General features: G+C 38.2%; 1 protein-coding gene across 7 annotated transcripts in view; it reads right to left on the bottom strand.

The window, feature by feature from the left end:
• Positions 1–1,409: 1,409 nt before the first annotated feature.
• PUS10 (pseudouridine synthase 10) overlaps positions 1,410–18,488 on the bottom strand; it is a 75,104-nt gene continuing 58,025 nt past the window's right edge. For 4 of the 7 annotated variants that reach the window (XM_045979527.1, XM_045979529.1, XM_045979528.1 and 1 more), the window contains 6 exons: positions 14,721–14,777; positions 13,781–13,857; positions 13,632–13,687; positions 12,262–12,379; positions 7,975–8,117; positions 4,813–5,312 (listed from right to left, as the gene is read on the bottom strand). In XM_045979527.1, the coding sequence (XP_045835483.1) occupies positions 5,102–5,312; positions 7,975–8,117; positions 12,262–12,379; positions 13,632–13,687; positions 13,781–13,857; positions 14,721–14,777 (662 nt within the window). In that variant the 3' untranslated portion in view covers positions 4,813–5,101. Of the gene's footprint in view, positions 2,988–4,812; positions 5,313–7,974; positions 8,118–12,261; positions 12,380–13,631; positions 13,688–13,780; positions 13,858–14,720; positions 14,778–18,488 lie in introns of those variants that run through there. The other 3 variants (XM_045979533.1, XM_045979535.1, XM_045979534.1) reach the window with 2 other exon arrangements.

Genomic DNA, 18,488 nt, shown 5'->3' with positions numbered 1-18,488 from the left:
ATGAAAGCCAAGGGAAGACGAACTGTTTCAGATTGGTGGAGGACTTATGTGCAAAGCATGATCCCTTGCCTGTGAAATGTTACTGTTGGGACAACTGGTGAGACTTGAGTGGGCTCTGTGGATTACATGGTTGTAATATCCAGGTTAACATCCTGAATTGATAGTCCTGTTGTGGCAAAGTAGAAGAACGTCCTTGTTTGTAGAAATTGTATGCTAAAGTATTCACATTCACGGTGACAGAGCATCACTAGCTCAGTGGTTGGGGGGGGTGGGTGGGTATTTCTTTGTATTTCTTGCACCTTTCCTGAAAGTTTGAAATTATTTCAAGATGAAAACAATTAAATGAGTATCATAAAAGCAGTATTTTAAGAAAAAAAAGTAGGGCTTGAAATCACTACCCTGAGACCAACACCTAAGCTGAGATCAAAAGTCAGACACTTACCGGACAGAGCTACCCAGGCTCCAAAAGGGTACCAGTTTTAGAAATCAGAAAACCTTATCAAAGTTCATTCTCATTATATGGGCTTAAAAATCAAGAATAAAGCTCCAAAAGAAAAGATTAGCCTAAGTAAGATAAATAAGATTTTTCTCTTTAGAAATCAAAATTTACCTTCTAAGTTTATTTCATATAACTTATTAATGTAACCAGTTAACTTACTTGCTTACTTGGGAAATTCTTCTTTTCTTTCTGTTCTTTCTTTCTTTTTTTCCTTTCTTTCTTTCGGCTTCTCCAGGTATTCAGAGTTGAGTTGATGTTTTTCCTAAACTAAATCATAGACTATATTTGGGACAAAGAAATACTAAGAAGTAAAAAGGGGCTCTTTCTTTATGTTTTATTAAAGATTTAACTAGAATTTAAATGAAAGTTTGAAAAAAAAAATAAAGCTATGAGTGGGTATTAAGGAGGGCACTTGTTATGATGAGCACTGCATGTTTTTGTAAGTGATGAATCACTGAATTCTACTCCTGAAACCAATAGTACACTATATGTTACTAGAATTTAACTAAAAATTTGAAAAGGAAAAAATAATTACAAAATAAAGCTATGAGAAAAGATCACAAAACTAATTTTAAAATAATTGTATATAGGCAAAAGCGACACTATAGTACTTTCATTACTTAATGTTCTCAGTTCTTGCATAAAACAAAGACCTACATTGATTTTTAACAACCTGTGTCTCATAATATATAAAGTATATACAGCTAATGTCTACTTTTTGCTGGAAATTTTGCATAATATTAGGAATAGAAATTTAGGAAATAGAAATCTTAATTTTTCCATTTTTCAGATTCCACTAAATTCAAAGCTGAGCCAAAAAGAAACATGGAAAACACTATCTCCCAAGTTATTTAAATCTTTTTTGTAGCAAAACTTTCCCAGAAAGGGAGAAACATTCACACAAAAGTTCTTACCTGTTTATCAGAAGTTTATTTCTATTATTCCTTTCTTGTTTTCTGGCATTGAAAATAGTGAAACAATTATTTGCTAGTATTCACATATGAAACTTCTAAATGTCAAATAATTTTCCTGATAAATGAATAATGCATCTTTGTATCTATGAAGTATATTTAATGAAGAGATGGGAAACAATCATCCAATACTATCCAAGTCACATGTGTTCTAAAATAAGCTCAGATAGTTGAATCAGGGTGATAGAAAATACACTTAAGTCTGAAATTTTTAATGAGACTGCTGAAATGTTTCTCTTAATGACCCATCTGTTTTCTTTAGATTTAGCTTATTTCATTCTTTCCTCTTCATAGTACCAACTGATGATTAACTTATTAACAAATAGTAGTCATATAAGATCATATGAAATATACTTGGGCTATTTTTTGGCAATCTCCTTGATTTGGTATCTAAACTCCAAAAGTCATCTCTGATGCTTAGTGCATTTGTTTTATTTGTTCATTTTAATTATTTTATTTATTTATTTGGTTAGTGCATTTAAACAACATTCTCAGGTGCCTCCTTCACACAATGGGTACCTCAATAACAAGATTTATTAAGAAAGGACCCTAGAGACCAGGAAACTTCAGTTTAGCCCCTGATACAGAAGTAACTAATGATTTTAGATAAATCATTTAACTTTCATTCTTTGGTTTTCAGATTTATAAAATGGAAATTATAATATCTTATCCACTTAATGAAGACGTTTGAAATTGGATAATACACTGAAGCACTCTGGAATAATAGCAGATTGTTTAGCAATCCTAATTTTTCAAAATCTTATCCCTGGGTTTGAAGTTACTGAAGGCACTTATGTCTCCTTATTTAAAAGATTTATGGAAGTCTCTTAACAGGGTATGCCTCAATTCCTAAGGTTTCATTTTCCCTCCCCAGGAAAAGTACTGATATTTTTAAGTTGTCAAAATAGTTACTTGAAGTCATTAAGATTGTGATAGATTATATAAAAAAGTACTTATGTTGGTAATATCTTGCTTGAAGCCTACTGGGAAAAATATTAATGATGTTAGATTTGCATTTGATATCTTAGTATATTATAGGATACTGTACTGTACAAATCTAGATATAACTTATCAAGATCATTTAAGAAAGTTCAAACATGATTTTGAAGGTGGTATGTCTTGTGGAGGGAAATTTTGCTAAACAAATGATAGCCTCTCAGATTATCAGAGAATGTATCCTGTTTGTGTATGTCTCTAAATGAAAGAACTAAGAGAATGTTTTCATTATTCATAGTCTGGCGTGTAGGGTTTGGAGAAGGAACAAGAAAAATCCCAAGACATCCTTAGAACATTTAACACAAAATATACACATACATAGATCCTGAGATATTACAACAGATTTTAAAATACATAGATCAACATGATCCAAATGGTTTCCAAGACACTGTAATAGTGAGTAAATAGCCATTATACAGTGTATGCTGAATGGAGGTCCGCTTCGTTCCACGAAAACCCTACTCTGTTTCCACATGTGAAAGCTAGTCATCCAGAGCAGGGGGCCAGTCAACATCTACAGACTAGAAGGAAGGAAACAAGACATGAAAACATATTACTGTTCCAGTAAGCATTTGCTGGCAATGCATAAACTTAATAGTTTTAATATAAGGCAGCAGCAGAAGCTGAATTTAAACAAAAGTCATTGAATACCACAGTTCAACACTCAAAAACCCATGGTTGGCCTTGAGATTCTTGGGCCCAAGGTCTGTATCTGAATGGTTACTCAGCTGTTTATATTAATCGTACCTTTTGTCCAAGAAGAGACTAGAGTACAACCAAATTTTGTAAATGTTATTTATAGGTAAAGTAACAACTTCAGGGACAACACCAACTTTCCCTCAGAAGTCTCAGCAACTTTTATTCTTCAGATCATTTCCATTGTCTCATCTTGCATTTAACAAGCACTCAAATAGTCTATACACTTAGCTTGTTATTTGTAACTTAGCAACCGAATGAGAAACAAATGAGTATGAAAGATCGCCTGGAACTAGAAAAGGATAAATGATCATTGTATATCATTTCAGAACTCTTGTTTCTTTTAAAATCAGATTTATCTATCTCTACTCACTTTGTCTGGCTCTTCTAGAACAAAGCCTTGATTTCAGTCATAATGAAACTACAGTAGCAGACTATTTTTTTCCTCCACATACAACAATCACATCCTAGGTTTTAGAAGTACTTGAACCACCGTAGAAGGCCCAATTTGAGAAGTTTTAAAAAGTCCACTGTACCCATGTCTTGTTAAACTCAAAATGCTTTACCACAAGTGATTTTTAAAATCAATCTACGAGTCACTGCCAGAATCAGGAAATTTTATTAGAAAAGCCCAAATAACTGTTGTATGTGTCTATGCATATCTTTCAGAAATCCAAGAAGATATTTTGGTTTTATTTCAGAACACAGCCACATACTGAACACCCATATATAAGCTAATGGGTTGTTTCTCATGCCTGAAAACTAAACATTTCAGGTCAGTCTTTTTAGTGTTGAAAGCAGGGAAGGTTTGTAAAGCTCTATGGGTGTTTTTAATGAACAAACATGGATGAGGAACACTGGCCTGTGACTCTAACATTGCTAAATTGTTCTACGAATTAAGAAAGATGAATGAAGTTGAGATTTACTTTAACAGAAGGCTATCTTCAAAATAACAGTCCCTCTGAGAATGCTCCCTGCAACCTTGAAGGTGCTATCAATGGCTGAATGCAGGAGCTGTGTAAAATCTAATCTGAAAGCACTCGAAAATTGCCAGTAAGCCGATGATGCACCAGTGATCATGGGATTACCATAGCTGTTTGCCCACGAGGTCACTAAACCCACTTCTTTTGATAACTGATCATCCCAAGTGCAAAACACTAGCCTCCTAATATTTTCTTTATGCAGGGGGAGGCGTGGGAGAGGGACCCCATTCTTCATCAGATATTCATCAAGGAGCACAAGTTGTGACTCAGTACCTATTGATGGTCAAATGAGAAAATATATTTATGGAGAATTGCCAGAAGGACCTATTAAATCCACTCTTTCAAATACTTAAGAATTTAACCTTGTTTTAATTCAGACCCTAGGAGCAGAAAATTTATACCACATCATAGGGGTCCCTTATAGAACTATTTTGTGTGTGTGTGTGTGTGTTTATTTTTTTTTTCCATTTTATTTTATTTTATTTTCAGTGTTCCAAGATTCTTGTTTATGCACCACACCCAGTGCTCCATGCAATACATGCCCTCTTTAATATCCACCACCAGGATCACCTACCCACCCCCCCATGTCCTCTGCTTAAAATCTTTTTTTTTAAATTTAATTTTATTTTTTTCATTGTTCCAGTAAACATCGGCTGATCCCATTTTCTATCCCTGTCCTGAATGTATGTTTCTGAGTAGCCTGCCTTAAATTTTTGGTAAAACAAAACAGTTCTGGGAATGAACTCCGTAGAGTCCAAAGGACATATGAAGGTTCTTAAGTTTCACTTTCTTGACCCACTTAAGGGTTTAAGATCTCATGCCCCATGTAAATTAGCTATATATTTCCAAGGATCATCAATGAGATCTTGTATTTTTTAAGAAGATAAAAATTCCAAAGATGGTCCCTTCCTGCAATACAATGCTACTGTGAGATTTTGACCATTTTCAAATACCCATTAAGATGAGTGGAGATAGATACCTATTTGGCTTAATGCCCACCCCCCCAAAAGCATAACCTTGGCTGAATTCAATGTACAAACAGCTACTTCCACAATAAAATGCTTTACCTCAACATCCAGCTCAAGAATGTCTGCAGTCACATTCATTAGAGAGCCAATGTTTGGCTTGGTTCTCCCAAAGTCTCCATGGACAAACTCTTTAATGTAGCTGGGCTTTGTTTAAGGAAACAATGGAGATAGCTATGCTAGCTAACTGGTGAGATTTGATAGGTGAAAGGGAAATGACAGACGAAAGCAGAAATGTTACAAGGGAGAGGTTATTTCTGAGCTGTGACCCATGATGTGCATCTTAGAAAATAAGCTTTGGCAGACTGGTTCCTACCAGCCTGGTAGCTAACAGCAGGACTTGGCACCTGTGTTTACATCAAACTTACCAAAGTCACGCCTTTCTTTTTCCTTTAGCTCATCTCCAAGTGCCAAGGTTTGGATATGGATTTTTTTTTAAGTTTGTTTTTTTTTTTTTAAACTAACTAGAATTTAAATAAAACATTGAGATAAGAAATGATTTTTTTTTTTTTTAAGTAATCTCTATACCCAACGTGGGGCTCAAATCCATAACCCTGAGATCAAGAGTCCTGGGGTGCCTGAGTGGCTCAGTGGGTTAAAGCCTCTGCTTTCGGCTCAGGCCATGATCCCAGGGTCCTGGGATGGAACCTCACATCTGGCTCTCTGCTCAGCAGGGAGCCTGCTTCCGCCTCTCTCTCTGCCTGCCTCTCTGCCGACTTGTGATCGCTATCTGTCAAATAAATACATAAATTTTTTTTAAAATTTAAAAAAAAAAAAAAAAGAGTCCCATGCTCTACTGCCTGAACCAACCAGGCAACCCTGGATATGGATTTTTAAAACGAACTGTACTTCAATGCTAAACAAAACAAAACAACCTTTGCTATTTTTTCTTTGCCACAGATTACATTTTGTCATCTTTTGGGTCCCATTTTTCAATAACACCAGCTGGCATCTGCCAGAAGAGCAGTTTCCACAGGGTCACGCACAGTGACTCCAATGATGGTTTTCCTGGTAATGTGACCCAGTGACACAATACCAGTAGGATGGGAGGGACAATGAGAATATCAATTTAGTTGTTGATAAAGGCCTTTCAGAAGGATTATCAAGGGGCCTAAGTTTTAGCTGTTTGCATTCTTACATGGTTAGCAAGAGAATTAAGTTTTTTTGAAAGGGATGATTTCGTGTTTCCCTCATAAGTCTTCAAATTTTGATATCAATGGCCAATCCTGGAATTACTTATTACGATTACATTAACATTCCTTAGACAGGACTCTACTACGGCCTTGAAAATTGTTATCTGAGAGATACAATTTTGCTAGCATTTAGTAAAAACCCGTTCAGTATTATGTTGTGTTCTATAAACTGGCACTGAGTATAAAAATTTAATATAATTCAAATAGGAAAAATAAGTTGATTCTCAGATGACAAATAAAAAACTTATACCATGAATATGCTGATATTATGTCCTCCTCACTTTCTGAAAGTGTATTCACTCTACTTTTACCAAATGTCTTCACTCAAGCGTAAGACATGTAATTATCTAGTAACTGCTTTCTTTGCTGAACTCATACTTATTCAACATTTGTCATCCTTTTTCTCTTTCAAGAATGCTACTTCCAGGGGCGCCTGGGTAGCTCAGTGGGTTAAAGCCTCTGCCTTTCGCTCAGGTCATGATCCCAGTGTCCTAGGATCGAGCCCCGCATCGGGCTCTATGCTTGGCAGGGAGCCTGCTTCCTCCTCTCTCTCTGTCTGCCTGCCTCTCTCCCTACTTGTGATCTCTATCTGTCAAGTAAATAAATAAAATCTTTAAAAAAAAAAAAAAAAAAAAGAATGCTACTTCCGAGTAGCAATGACGAGAGGAGATGACCAAAAAGCCCCAGAACAACCAGTTAAAAGGGCCAGAATGGTTCTTATTCATATCCAGAAGGATGAGGTGTAAGTCAAATGAACTAGTTCAGCATACCGAGCAATATATGTGGAAATATTCGCATACTTTTGTGTATAACCACATGGTATCTAAAGCTTTAGCAGACAGTTTTTCTTGGCTAAGCCCATAAGTAACATATACATGCCTGGTCCTAAAAATGTTTTAATAAGATTGAAATCAAGACATTAGTTTCTTCAAAAGACCCCTGTACTTCACCTAGCACTCTAAAATAAAAGCTGGAGTTAGGTAAAAAGATTTTCTTTGATGTGATTTCTTTGATGAAATGTGGACGAATATGGATGGCAACTCCCTAATGTATTTTAACTAAAAACTCAGACTGGATAAAAAACCACACAAAACAGGTAAACACAAACCATATGAACCATATGAACAAGTGATCATTTTTGGACTATTCTCTTGTTTAGGGCCAGTGGCCATAAGGAAGTGAAGATCAGTATGTAAAGTAGGGCCACTCCCACCTATTATCAGTGTTTAGTGATTTGGGGCAAATGCTCGAAATGCTGAAAGGACCCAAATGTGGTTATGAAAATCTGACTTGCAAAATGCATAGAGACAAATCAACAAATGAATCAATCAGAACTGTTTCCTGAGTATTCACTCTACAGTCAGCATTGTGTGACACACTATTTTAAAGTTCATGCTCTATTGGCTGCTGCCTCGTGGTTTAAAATGTCGTTTTGAAAGATACAAATTAGTTGGGAACCCTCCTTCCCCACCCCCAAAAAAAGGATTCTTCCCCAACCTAATCCTTACCCTAATCGTTCCTAGATCAAGTTGCAGCTATTTTCTAGGGCAGCCTGAACTCTTCCAACAGGGTTCTGGTTAGAGTATTGCTATGTGGAAGGCAAAAGGATACGTTCCAGCTTGAGTCTTCAGATAGAGGCGGAAATGATGTTCATCCACATAGCGTGACTCCATGGAGTGAATGATGCGAGTTCTCACAGCCAGGGGCCTCCGGTGAAGGACCCGCAGAGGTGTTTTCTGGTCGATCTTTAAGTCCTAGAGGAGGATGTGCTACACAATCATGGAGTCAGCTTTGCTGCCCAGGAAAGCCTGTCTCAACACCTCTGTCATCCATGGCCCACCACAGATGTTTTCTTTGGAGGACCTCATCTATCACTGTCAGGGTAGATACTAATAGTATTGTAATAGTAGTATAATAGTAATAGTAGTAGTATAGTAGTATAATATCCATAACCCTGATAACAGTATAATAGTAGTATAATAGTAATGGGGAATACTAAATAGTATTCCCCAAGGTTCAGGCTCTGTGGAACTTCTCATAACGTCGTCCATAGTTACTCACTTACTGGGCCCCAGTTTGCCATTTTTAAAAAGACTTTGAGGTAGATGATCCCCAGGGTCTCTTTTGCGCTAATATTTAATTAATTAAATTGAGTAGGACCCTGGAGTTCTAGCCTGTCCTTCACTTTTAACAGAGTTCTTCTAGAAGACCTATTCTTACCTTCCTCTCCCCTCAACCCAACAGATGACCTAGCAGCTGAGGTGAGAAATGGCTGTTTGTAGAAGGTGAGACCTCAGCATCACTGGTGTGTATGGGCAGTGTGCATGTTTTAAGGACAACCATGCACCTACTTACAAGGTTATTTTGTTGTTGTTGTTGTTATATGAAAAGAAATATCTAGAAAATTAACAATTGCATCACTGTTTAGGGTAATGTTTCAACATAAAAATTACAAAGAATTACAATTCAATTCAATATAATAATTACAAAGAATTACAAAGAAGTGTGTACAATAAACCAGGACCTCTCAGTATTTGTAAGCCAGTTCAAGTTACTTTAGAATAATCATACTGCATGTCTTTTTTACAATTCAGATTTTTTAGGGGCATGGGTTTATTTTTCTTATAATTAGAGATTTCCTTTGTCACAAGATATATAATTAAGAAACAGAGATTAATATTGCAGAAGGTCAACTAATTCCAAGTTTTAAAAATACATATTGGGCATAACAAGAAATGTAGGTTCATAAGAACTTTGAATATTCTGCCGTTTCTTGTTGGAACAACTCCTTCCCAATTTGCATGATTTGGGAGTGCCTGAAACCACGCTAAGCAGAGAAGGATTTCTGTCTATCTTCCCTCTATCCAGTTCTCCACCAAGAAAGAAAGAGCAAGTTCTGACAAAGACTATACTTGAAATGGTGTGACTGTTTTGATCATAGCAGTGAGTCAACAACCCCTCCTAACTCGTGGGTTTTATGATTCTCTAAGGCTTCAAATTTAGAAGCATTTTGTTCTGCCGATACAGGCTGTCTCCATAAGGTCTGACATTTCTCCAGCCAAAAAGACAAAAAAAAAGGACAAGGCTGAACTGTTAAGGAATCTGTACAGAAACAGCCGGTTTTAAATGGATGACTAAGGAGTGCTCTTCTCCCTGTCTCCTTTCTTGCTACTCACTCCCAGGCCTGCGAACCATGAACTAGTCAATGGAAGTACTAACTGAGCTGGGCTTCCAACATAACACTTGATCAATCACACACTCCTTTGTGTGTTTTGTGTCTGTCTATTTTCAGTAGATAAAAAGGAACCTCTAACATTGCACTCTGCTGGCCACTTTCTGCTGAATTTTCAGAAACACATATACACAAAAGTTGTTTTGTTTTGTTTTTTCCTTACAAGTAGGTTGCCCTTAAAAAAGAAGAGACAAATAGTAAGTTTGAAGTGACTCACAACATGAAACAGTAACTCAGTTTTTTGTATTTTTGATGACAATAGGAATATTTGAAAATAGTCGTAACCCCAAAACAAAAAATCAGAAATCAGCTAGTCCCATCAGTCTATTTGGGCTGTGAACCATTAAAAGAGACCCTTTCAATGTTTACTCTGAACCTCCAAAAATCATCTTTCAGCATTATTCAGCATTATTTCTGAATTAGCTCTGAATTGGGCTACCTCCAAATAATGAATCTTTTTTTTTTTTTTAAGTAGGCTCCACACCCAGTGTGGGGCTTGAACTCATGACCCCAAGATCAAGAGTAACATGCTATACTGACTGAGCCACACAGGTGCCCATGAATCTATTTTTTAAATGAGTTAATTTTCCCCTCAGCATTCTGACTGACTTGTACACATGATGGAATAGAGATTTAGAAATTTGTTTTGCAACCTTAAACATATCTGTCTAGAGTTAAACTATCATCCTAAAGGCCCCAGATAATGGACGAAAAGCCAACAGTTTGGGGCGCCTGGGTGGCTCAGTGGGTTAAGCCGCTGCCTTCGGCTTAGGTCATGATCTCAGGGTCCTGGGATCGAGCCCTGCATCAGGCTCTCTGCTCGGCAGGGAGCCTGCTTCCTTTCCTCTCTCTCTGTGCCTCTCTGTCTGCCTTTCTGTCTACTTGTGATCTCTCTCTGTCAAATAAATAAATAAAATCTTTAAAAAAAAAAAAAGCCAACAGTTTTTGATATAGAATCACAGAACCTGAGACCTGGAGGCCCTCTGGGGGTGATCTAGTCCACTCTCCAGGTTAGAGATGAACTTGTCTAAGCGGGTAGATGATTTGTGTGCGTTCACCAAAACACTTACACTATAACCATGATTCTGCACTTCACTTTCTTTCTCATAATGTCTTGGGTGTTTCTCTAAGTCATAGACATAGACCTACCTCTATCCTTTTTTACAACAATTTAGGTATATATACATACAATAACATAAACTACATGAGAGCACATGCTGTTGTGTGTTTTTTTTAAATGGCTTTATAATATTCCAGCTTATTCTTCCCTTTCCTTTTTGAAGGAAATTCACTTTGTTTCTAGTTGTGTTGTTGATTTTGCCACTTTGAATAAAGCAAACATCTTTGCACACATATCCTTAAGCACCGGAGTTTTATTTCTTCAGGACAGATTGCCAGTAGTAAAAGTGTTGGGTAGAAGACCAGTATATTTTTAGTTTTCAGTCATCGCTACATTGTTTTCCAAAAATGCTAAACACTTTACATTTCTACTAAGTATACAACTAGCTTTCTCCTCCATGCCACCCATAAGGTGTTGTTAGTTTCAGAGGACTAAGTGAGGTCTTATTGTTACTTCAATCCAGAAGTGGAACATCTTTTCAGATGATTCTTGGCATTTGGTGTTGCTCATTTTCAGCTGCTTGTTCATATCCTTTGTCTACATTTCTGTATTGGGTGTTTGTATTTTTCTTAAGTATAAATCCCATTTATGGTATCTTTTGCCACACAATTTGTTTTCTACGTGGTCATACATATGTGTACACATCACAGCGTATCACCCTCTATGTACTCTTTATAGCTTGTTTTCTTCCCCCTTAGCATCTACCAGGACCATTTTCCTTTGTCAATAAATAGTCAGCTACTACATAATTTCTAACAACTGGCTAGCATTAATAGCTCATCACACAGATAAACCGTAAGATTAAGCCATTCTCCTTTAGTAGATCACCTAGATTATTGTAAAATATCGCCCATTTAAACAATGTTGTGATAACTGTACACATCTCTGTGCTCATTTAGGCTCATTCCTTGCATTTGAGAGTAAATTATCTTTACAGGAAGAGGTGGGGACAGGTGGGAAGAAATATGCAAATAAATAGGCAGACCCTCTACAGTGATATGCTCATGGGAGGGGAAACCTAGCAGGTGCCAAAATATCGGTGCTGCTCATATACTCATATACTATCCTTCTTAAAAATCCAACATGTTTTATTTATGCACTTAATCTTAGCATCAATTCTATTAGATCAATTCTATTTTGTATTTCCCTTTTACAGAAGGCCAAATATAATAACCAGATTACTGAGGATTTCTACGTACCAGATACTGTTCTAAGTGCTTCATATGACTAAACTAATTTCATTCTTCTAACTAATAATATAGATGAAAATACTGAAGCATAAAGAGGATAAGCAACTTGTCCAAAGTCACACAACTATGAAAGGCAGATGCAGGATTTGCACCCTAGCGATCTGTGCTCAGAGACAGTCTCTTCATCACTGGCATGCTGTCTCTCAAACAGGCCCAATGAATTGCCCCATCATTCAACCAGTAAATGGCAAGCAAGATCCACATTCCCCAAAGCCTATGACTTGCTAGTAATAAACTAAAAGTGAAAGGACTCTTTTAAAAGCAATTGAAAAATGAGAAAGAGAGCACTTAACTACCTTTATGTCATTTAGGAATTCAATGTCTTTCTTCTGTATGGCGTTATTTGTCCATATTAAGGCACTATAGGACTTGGTCTTTTCTTCTTCACCTTCTTTCATATGTCCTATTGCCTCTCTAAACAAACAAACAAACAAAAAAGCGAAGTTTGTCTAAATACACAGAATACACACAAGACTTGCCCCAAACTTCCCTTTCTCTAAAAATAGCTTTATTGAGATAAGACTTACATACAATTCCCATTTTAACTATACGATTCAGTGATTTCTAGCATGTTTACAGAGTTGTGTAGCCGTCACCACAATCTAATTTTAGAATACTTCATCACCCCAAAAAAGAAACTCCATACCTATTTGCAGTCATTTCCCATGCCCTACTTCCCCCAGCCTTTGACAACCACTAATTGACTTTTTATCTCTATAGATTCCCTACTCTGAATATCTCATATAAAATAGAATCATACAATATGTGGTATGTGGTATCTGGCTTCTTTCACTTCATAATGTTTTCAAGGTTCATCCATGTTGGAGAATGTATCAGGACTTTTTTCCTTTTTATTATTGGATAACATTCCACTGTATGGAGATACCATATATTGTCCTTGAACATTTGGGTTGTTCCTTCTTTTTTTTTTTTTTAAGATTTTATTTATTTATTTGACAGAGAAAGATCACAAGTGGGCAGAGAGGCAGGCAGAAAGAGGGGGGAAGCAGACTCCCTGCTGAGCAGAGAGCCCGATGCGGGGCTTGATCCCAGGACCCTGGGATCATGACCTGAGCCAAAGGCAGAGGCTTTAACCCACTGAGCCACCCAGGCGCCTCTGTTTCTACTTTTTTGCTATTATGGATAATGCTACTGCGAACATTCATGTGGAAGTCTTCACGTGGATGTACATTTTCATTTCTCTTGGGTATATATCTAGAAGTGGAATTGCTGGGTCATAATGGTAACTCTACGTTTAACCTTTTGAGAAACTGTCAAACTGTCTTTCAAAGTGGCCACACATACACTCCCACAGCAATATACAAGGGTTTCGATTTCTCCACATCTTTGCCAACATTTGTTTTTTTCTGTCTTTTTTATTAGAGCCATCCTAATGAGAATACAGTGAGCTATCACTGAGGTTTTGATGTCTTTTCCCAATGGCAAATGATGCTGAGCATTTTTTTTTCATGTATTCATTCATTAATTGTATATCCTCTTTGGAGAAATGCCCACTTAACCATCTCCCTCATTTTTAATTGTGTTGTTTTCTTATTATTGAGTTGTAAGAGTTCCTTATATATTCTGGAGATAATTCTGTTAACAGAGAAATCATCTACAACCAGAACTTCCCTTCTGAGATCATCTACTGAGAGTCCACTCTTACCTTGTGACAAGCTGCAAGTCACGGACTTGGATTTTGTTAGATGAGTTATTAATTTTCTGTAGTAGCAGAAAAAGAGAAACAATTAGCAATTCCAGTCCAGTTATAGAGTTGCAGAAACATGACAATTTCCATGTCATGAAGTGGTTTACCTGCTGAAGTTCCTTAATTTCTTGTGAAGTGAAATGTACTCTATGAGGATTCACCAGCTCAATTGCAAAGGGCCTTCCTGGCAGCACACACCCCGTCATGAAACAGAAACGTGTTGATGGAGTTAACATTTGGGCTAATGCAAGAGGGTTAGGAGGTGTGAAAAAAACGAGTTGAGCTCTAGAGGACTGAAAGTTTAGTGACATGACTACATCTGGGGGAGGGAAGGATGTGTGAAAGAATCAAGGGGCTTTTTGGGGGCTGCTAAACCCCAGTAAAGGCAGTATGTGAAAATGACTACTTTCCCAAAGGTCCATGAACAAGCCTTGTTAATTACAAAATAAAATCCGAAGAGCTGCTAATTGACTTGGTTACACTAAGGTAACATTATCACACATGGCAATGCCCAGGTATACCAAACTGAAATCCATCCTCCTAAGCCTAATCCACTAGTGAAATGGAAAAGCTATGATTCCATAAGGTGAAGGGACTATTAACCTCAAGTTTAGGATTAACTCTCATCATCTTTTTTAAAATGCAACAATGTAAAATGAGAGAAATGGAGGCTAAGAGAGCAGAATCACTTTTTAAATGAAGATGTGCATTTTGAAAGCTATACTGGTACTGCTGAAATGTTATCAAATGGAGCAATTAATAAGCGAACTTTTGGAAAAACTCAGGCACCGCCTTGTTAATGCACATAAAAGTCCCTTAGAACCTACAGGCATGTAATAAGGATGGCCTCTTAAGAAATGAATCCTGTTAAGACATAATCGTATAATTTATAAAGGTAGCTCTACAATCCACAAAGCTTCCTCGATGGAAGAAGCTCTGGGCTCTGCCCACTTTGGTTTTAACTAAGCAACTACAGCGAACCTGCTGTCTGAGAAGGGTGATAGTCTGAAAGTTAGTTCTAGTCAAGAGATGCTGTTGCAATCTTACCATTTCCTAATGTTCTCACATCTACATCTTCTCTTCCAGAGGAGGAAAAATTAAAACCTTTGCAAAGCAGATAAAGAAAAGCAGTCAGTAACACAGTAACTCTAAGACTTTCATTCCCACCCCTCGGTAGAGACTTCATTTGTCTTGAACAATCTATAGGAAAAATCCAAGGGATAGTCATCCCACCTCTAATCCCAATCTCCAATAAAAGTAGCAATGATAGTAAGAAACACCACTGATGGAGTACTTGTTTTATGCTGGGCATTGAGCTAAAATTCTGCATACATTATTTCCTTTCATCTTTATTATAACCTTATGGTGTAGGTATTAAATAAAAGAACACCAAGCTTCTAAAACGATATGTACATTTCCCAAGATCCCATGATTGAATGGCAGAGCTGCTCGTAGTGTCCAAGCCAGACTTTAACTGTCACCCTATGCCACCATCCTGTGGGAAAGCCAAAGGGAGAGAGCACTATTTGGAGGAAGGACCCACTATAAGCCTGGCCACAAGCTTATGGTGAAAAATCTGTCCTTTAAATCCTTTAGAAATTTAACCCCTTTCCTTTTTTTCCTCAAAGCAAAACAAAGCAAAAACATTTATTTGAGAATTAAACTCTATGAAAAGAAGAAGAGAGGAAAAGAAGGGTTTAAAAGTAAATTTTTACGTTAAACAAACCTAGGCTAGGACCATAACAAAACTAGTGTTCATTCTAAGATAGATGGATCACACTAGCCTAAAAAGCTGCAAATATTAGGGTGCCTGGGTGGCTCAGTGGGTTAAAGCCTCTGCCTTCGGCTCAGGTCATGATCCCAGGGTCCTGGGATCGAGTCCCACATCGGGCTCTGTGGGGAGCCTGCTTCCCCCTCTCTCTCTGCCTACTTTTCTGCCTACTTGTGATATCCGTCTAATAAATAAATAAAATCTCAAAAAAAAAAAAAAAGCTGCAAATATTAGAATGGGAAATGACATTTTAAAAGGGGGGGGGGCACCTGGGTGGCCCAGTGGGTTAAGCCTCTGCCTTCGGCTCAGGTCATGACCTCAGGGTCTTGGGATCGAGCCCGCATCGGGCTCTCTGCGCAGCAGGGAGCCTGCTTCCTCCTCTCTCTCTCTCTGCCTGCCTCTCTGCCTGCTTGTGATCTCTGTCTGTCAAATGAATAGATCAAATCTTAAAGAAAGAAAAAAAAAGGGGGGGGGCAGGGGTTATATGACAAATTTCCTAGATAAAAAACTGACAATTTCACCATCATCACCATAGGAAACATTACCAGAGGTGGGCATTATCATAAATGTTTCATATATGTTAACACTATGAGGTAGGTATGCTCATTATTCTCATTTTGCTTACAAGGAAAATGAGACAGACAGGATAGGTAACTTGCCTAAGATCACATCAATGGTAGGTGGTAAGCCCAGGATTTGAACCAGACAGTCTGACTCCAGAGTCTCTTAACCACCACAAAGACAGTCCAAACTCGTCCCAGGGAAAGCAAGACCAGTCTTCTGAGAGAAGAGATTAAAAAAGGCTGGGATGCAGGGTGCCTGGGTGGCTCAGTGGGTTAAGCCTCTGCCTTCAGCTCAGGTCATGATCCCAGGGTCCTGGGATCGAGCCCTGCATCGGGCTCTCTGCTCAGCAGGGAGCCTGCTTCCTCCTCTCCTTCGCTTCCTGCCTCTCTGCCTACTTGTGATCTCTCCCTCTCTCTCTCTGTCAAATAAATAAATAAAATATTTAAAAAAAAAAAAAGGGCTGGGATGTTTGGAGAACTCTGGTCAGTCCTTAGCGTTTGGCAACGTGTAAGATCTCTGAACACATATTTTGGAGACTAGAATTCAGACTCACACCCCGATTTATTTACTTAGGAGCAAATATCTACAGTGGGCATGTGCAAGGCACTGTGTTAGATCCTGGGGAGACAAACAAGATGGACACAGGGCTTACTGTTTGTGGAGGGATAAGAAGTGCAGTATAGTGAGTAGGGCTAGGACAGGAAGCATACAGGAACATTCTTGTTCTAAAACTACAGTTTGCAGCATGAGCTATGAGGTTTGTATTTATTCCTCAATGGTCCAGGCACTTTGGAGAGCACAAGACGAGAAGAACAAGATAGCTGGGAAGAACAAATGGGAAAGGTGGAAGGAGGGTGAACACCATTCTGACAGCCACATTTTTCCAAGGAAAGAGTCTGCATGTAAAGCTCCCATGTAGATTTTAGAAAGAGGAGGGTGAACAAGCTTGAAAAGTCCTAAGGAAATGACACTGAAGAGTTAGCCCTCTTTCCTAGGATGTGTAGCTGTGAGGAAAGGAAAATTTCATTCTTCTTTCACCTCTAAGAAATCCCTTTTGCAAGCCAAGGTCAACACGTTGGGGAAATAGGCTCTGAGCTGTTGTTTGTCATGTACTACCAGGGTCAAGTAGGCTCCTCTCTGCCCATAGGGCCCAAAGCTATAGGTCTTACCAAGAGAAGCAACACAGGGCTGGTTAGGTAAGGGCTAGACATCCAAGGTAGGCCTAGAACATAAGCTGCTGTGTTAACACCTGAGAACTGGCCAGGTAAGCAGCCATGAAACTACAGGATCAGGCTCCTCTCGAGGCAGAGAATCTAAGAAAGGCAAGGAGTAGGATTCTGTGAAACATTCAGACCCCAAGAACCCTCCATTCCATGTTTACACTCCATTTTAAAACTGTTAATAAAACCCATAGTAACATCAGCAGCTTCTAGTCAGAGTCAACAGACTCAGGAGCACCACTAAGTAGGGGTAGAGAGTGAAATGGAGAGTTCGGGGGGCATCTGGGAAGATACAGACTCCCTGGGTCTGCGATCTGTCTTACACCCGCCCACCTCCATCTCTAAAGCAGCCATAATGTTAGTGAACCAGGGGATCCATAGTGACTGAGCCATAACCTGTGACAGGTAGGGGTGAAGGGAATGAACAGGACACAAAGAGGTAAGTCTACCCGTGACAGCTAAATCAGACCAGAGATTTTCAGTTCATAAATTGGCCCATAAAACTTCCACAAGTTCTAGCCCATGAATAAGAAAGAGCTGCAGAAAACAAAGCTCTTGAGAAGTCCAAAGAAACACTAAATCTAGACAAAGGAAGAAGGGACACTTATTATATCTTTTAGAAAAATATTTCAAATTTGGACACTTCATTGAGAAATATTTTGGGGCATAACCTTTAACCCTTTATTTCTGTGTAATTATGAATATTAGCTGACAACAAAAGAAAAAGGAGTTACCACCTGAAGTATTAGGAAATACATGTTTAAAGTTTGGTTGAATTTTCATTCTTTCTTTTTTTTTTTTAAGGATTTTATTTTTAAGTAACGTCTATACATGGGGCTTGAACTCAGAACCCTAAGACGAAGAGTCACATACTCCACCGACTGAGCCTGCCAGCTGTCCTGCTTGAGTTTTCTAAATTCCCATTATGCCTTGTCTTATCCCCCTATCCTGTGAGTTCTTTGAGCCTTTTGCTCAAAGGAACAGATATTTCAAAAACCAAAACGAACCAAGTGCAAGAATGATCAGGACTATCAGCAGTTTAGCTAGTCAGCAGTGGCCCCCATACCCAGGGCAGACCAATGATGGGACTGACAAATGAGCAGATGAAAGAGGATAAAGGCCTCAGGAGATCAAACTCAGTAGTTTGGACTTTAATCCTGTACGCAGTCACTGGTAAGTTTTCAGCAGGGAAATAACATGACAGATATTTATTCAATACGTGAAATAATAAATGGGTTAGGGGAAAATTTCTTAGACACA

This window comes from Meles meles, chromosome 15 (assembly GCF_922984935.1).
Source record: "Meles meles chromosome 15, mMelMel3.1 paternal haplotype, whole genome shotgun sequence".
NCBI classification, from domain to species: Eukaryota; Metazoa; Chordata; class Mammalia; order Carnivora; family Mustelidae; genus Meles; species Meles meles.
The sequence above is the reverse complement of the archived record's forward strand: the minus strand, read 5'-3'. Positions and strand labels throughout refer to the sequence as shown.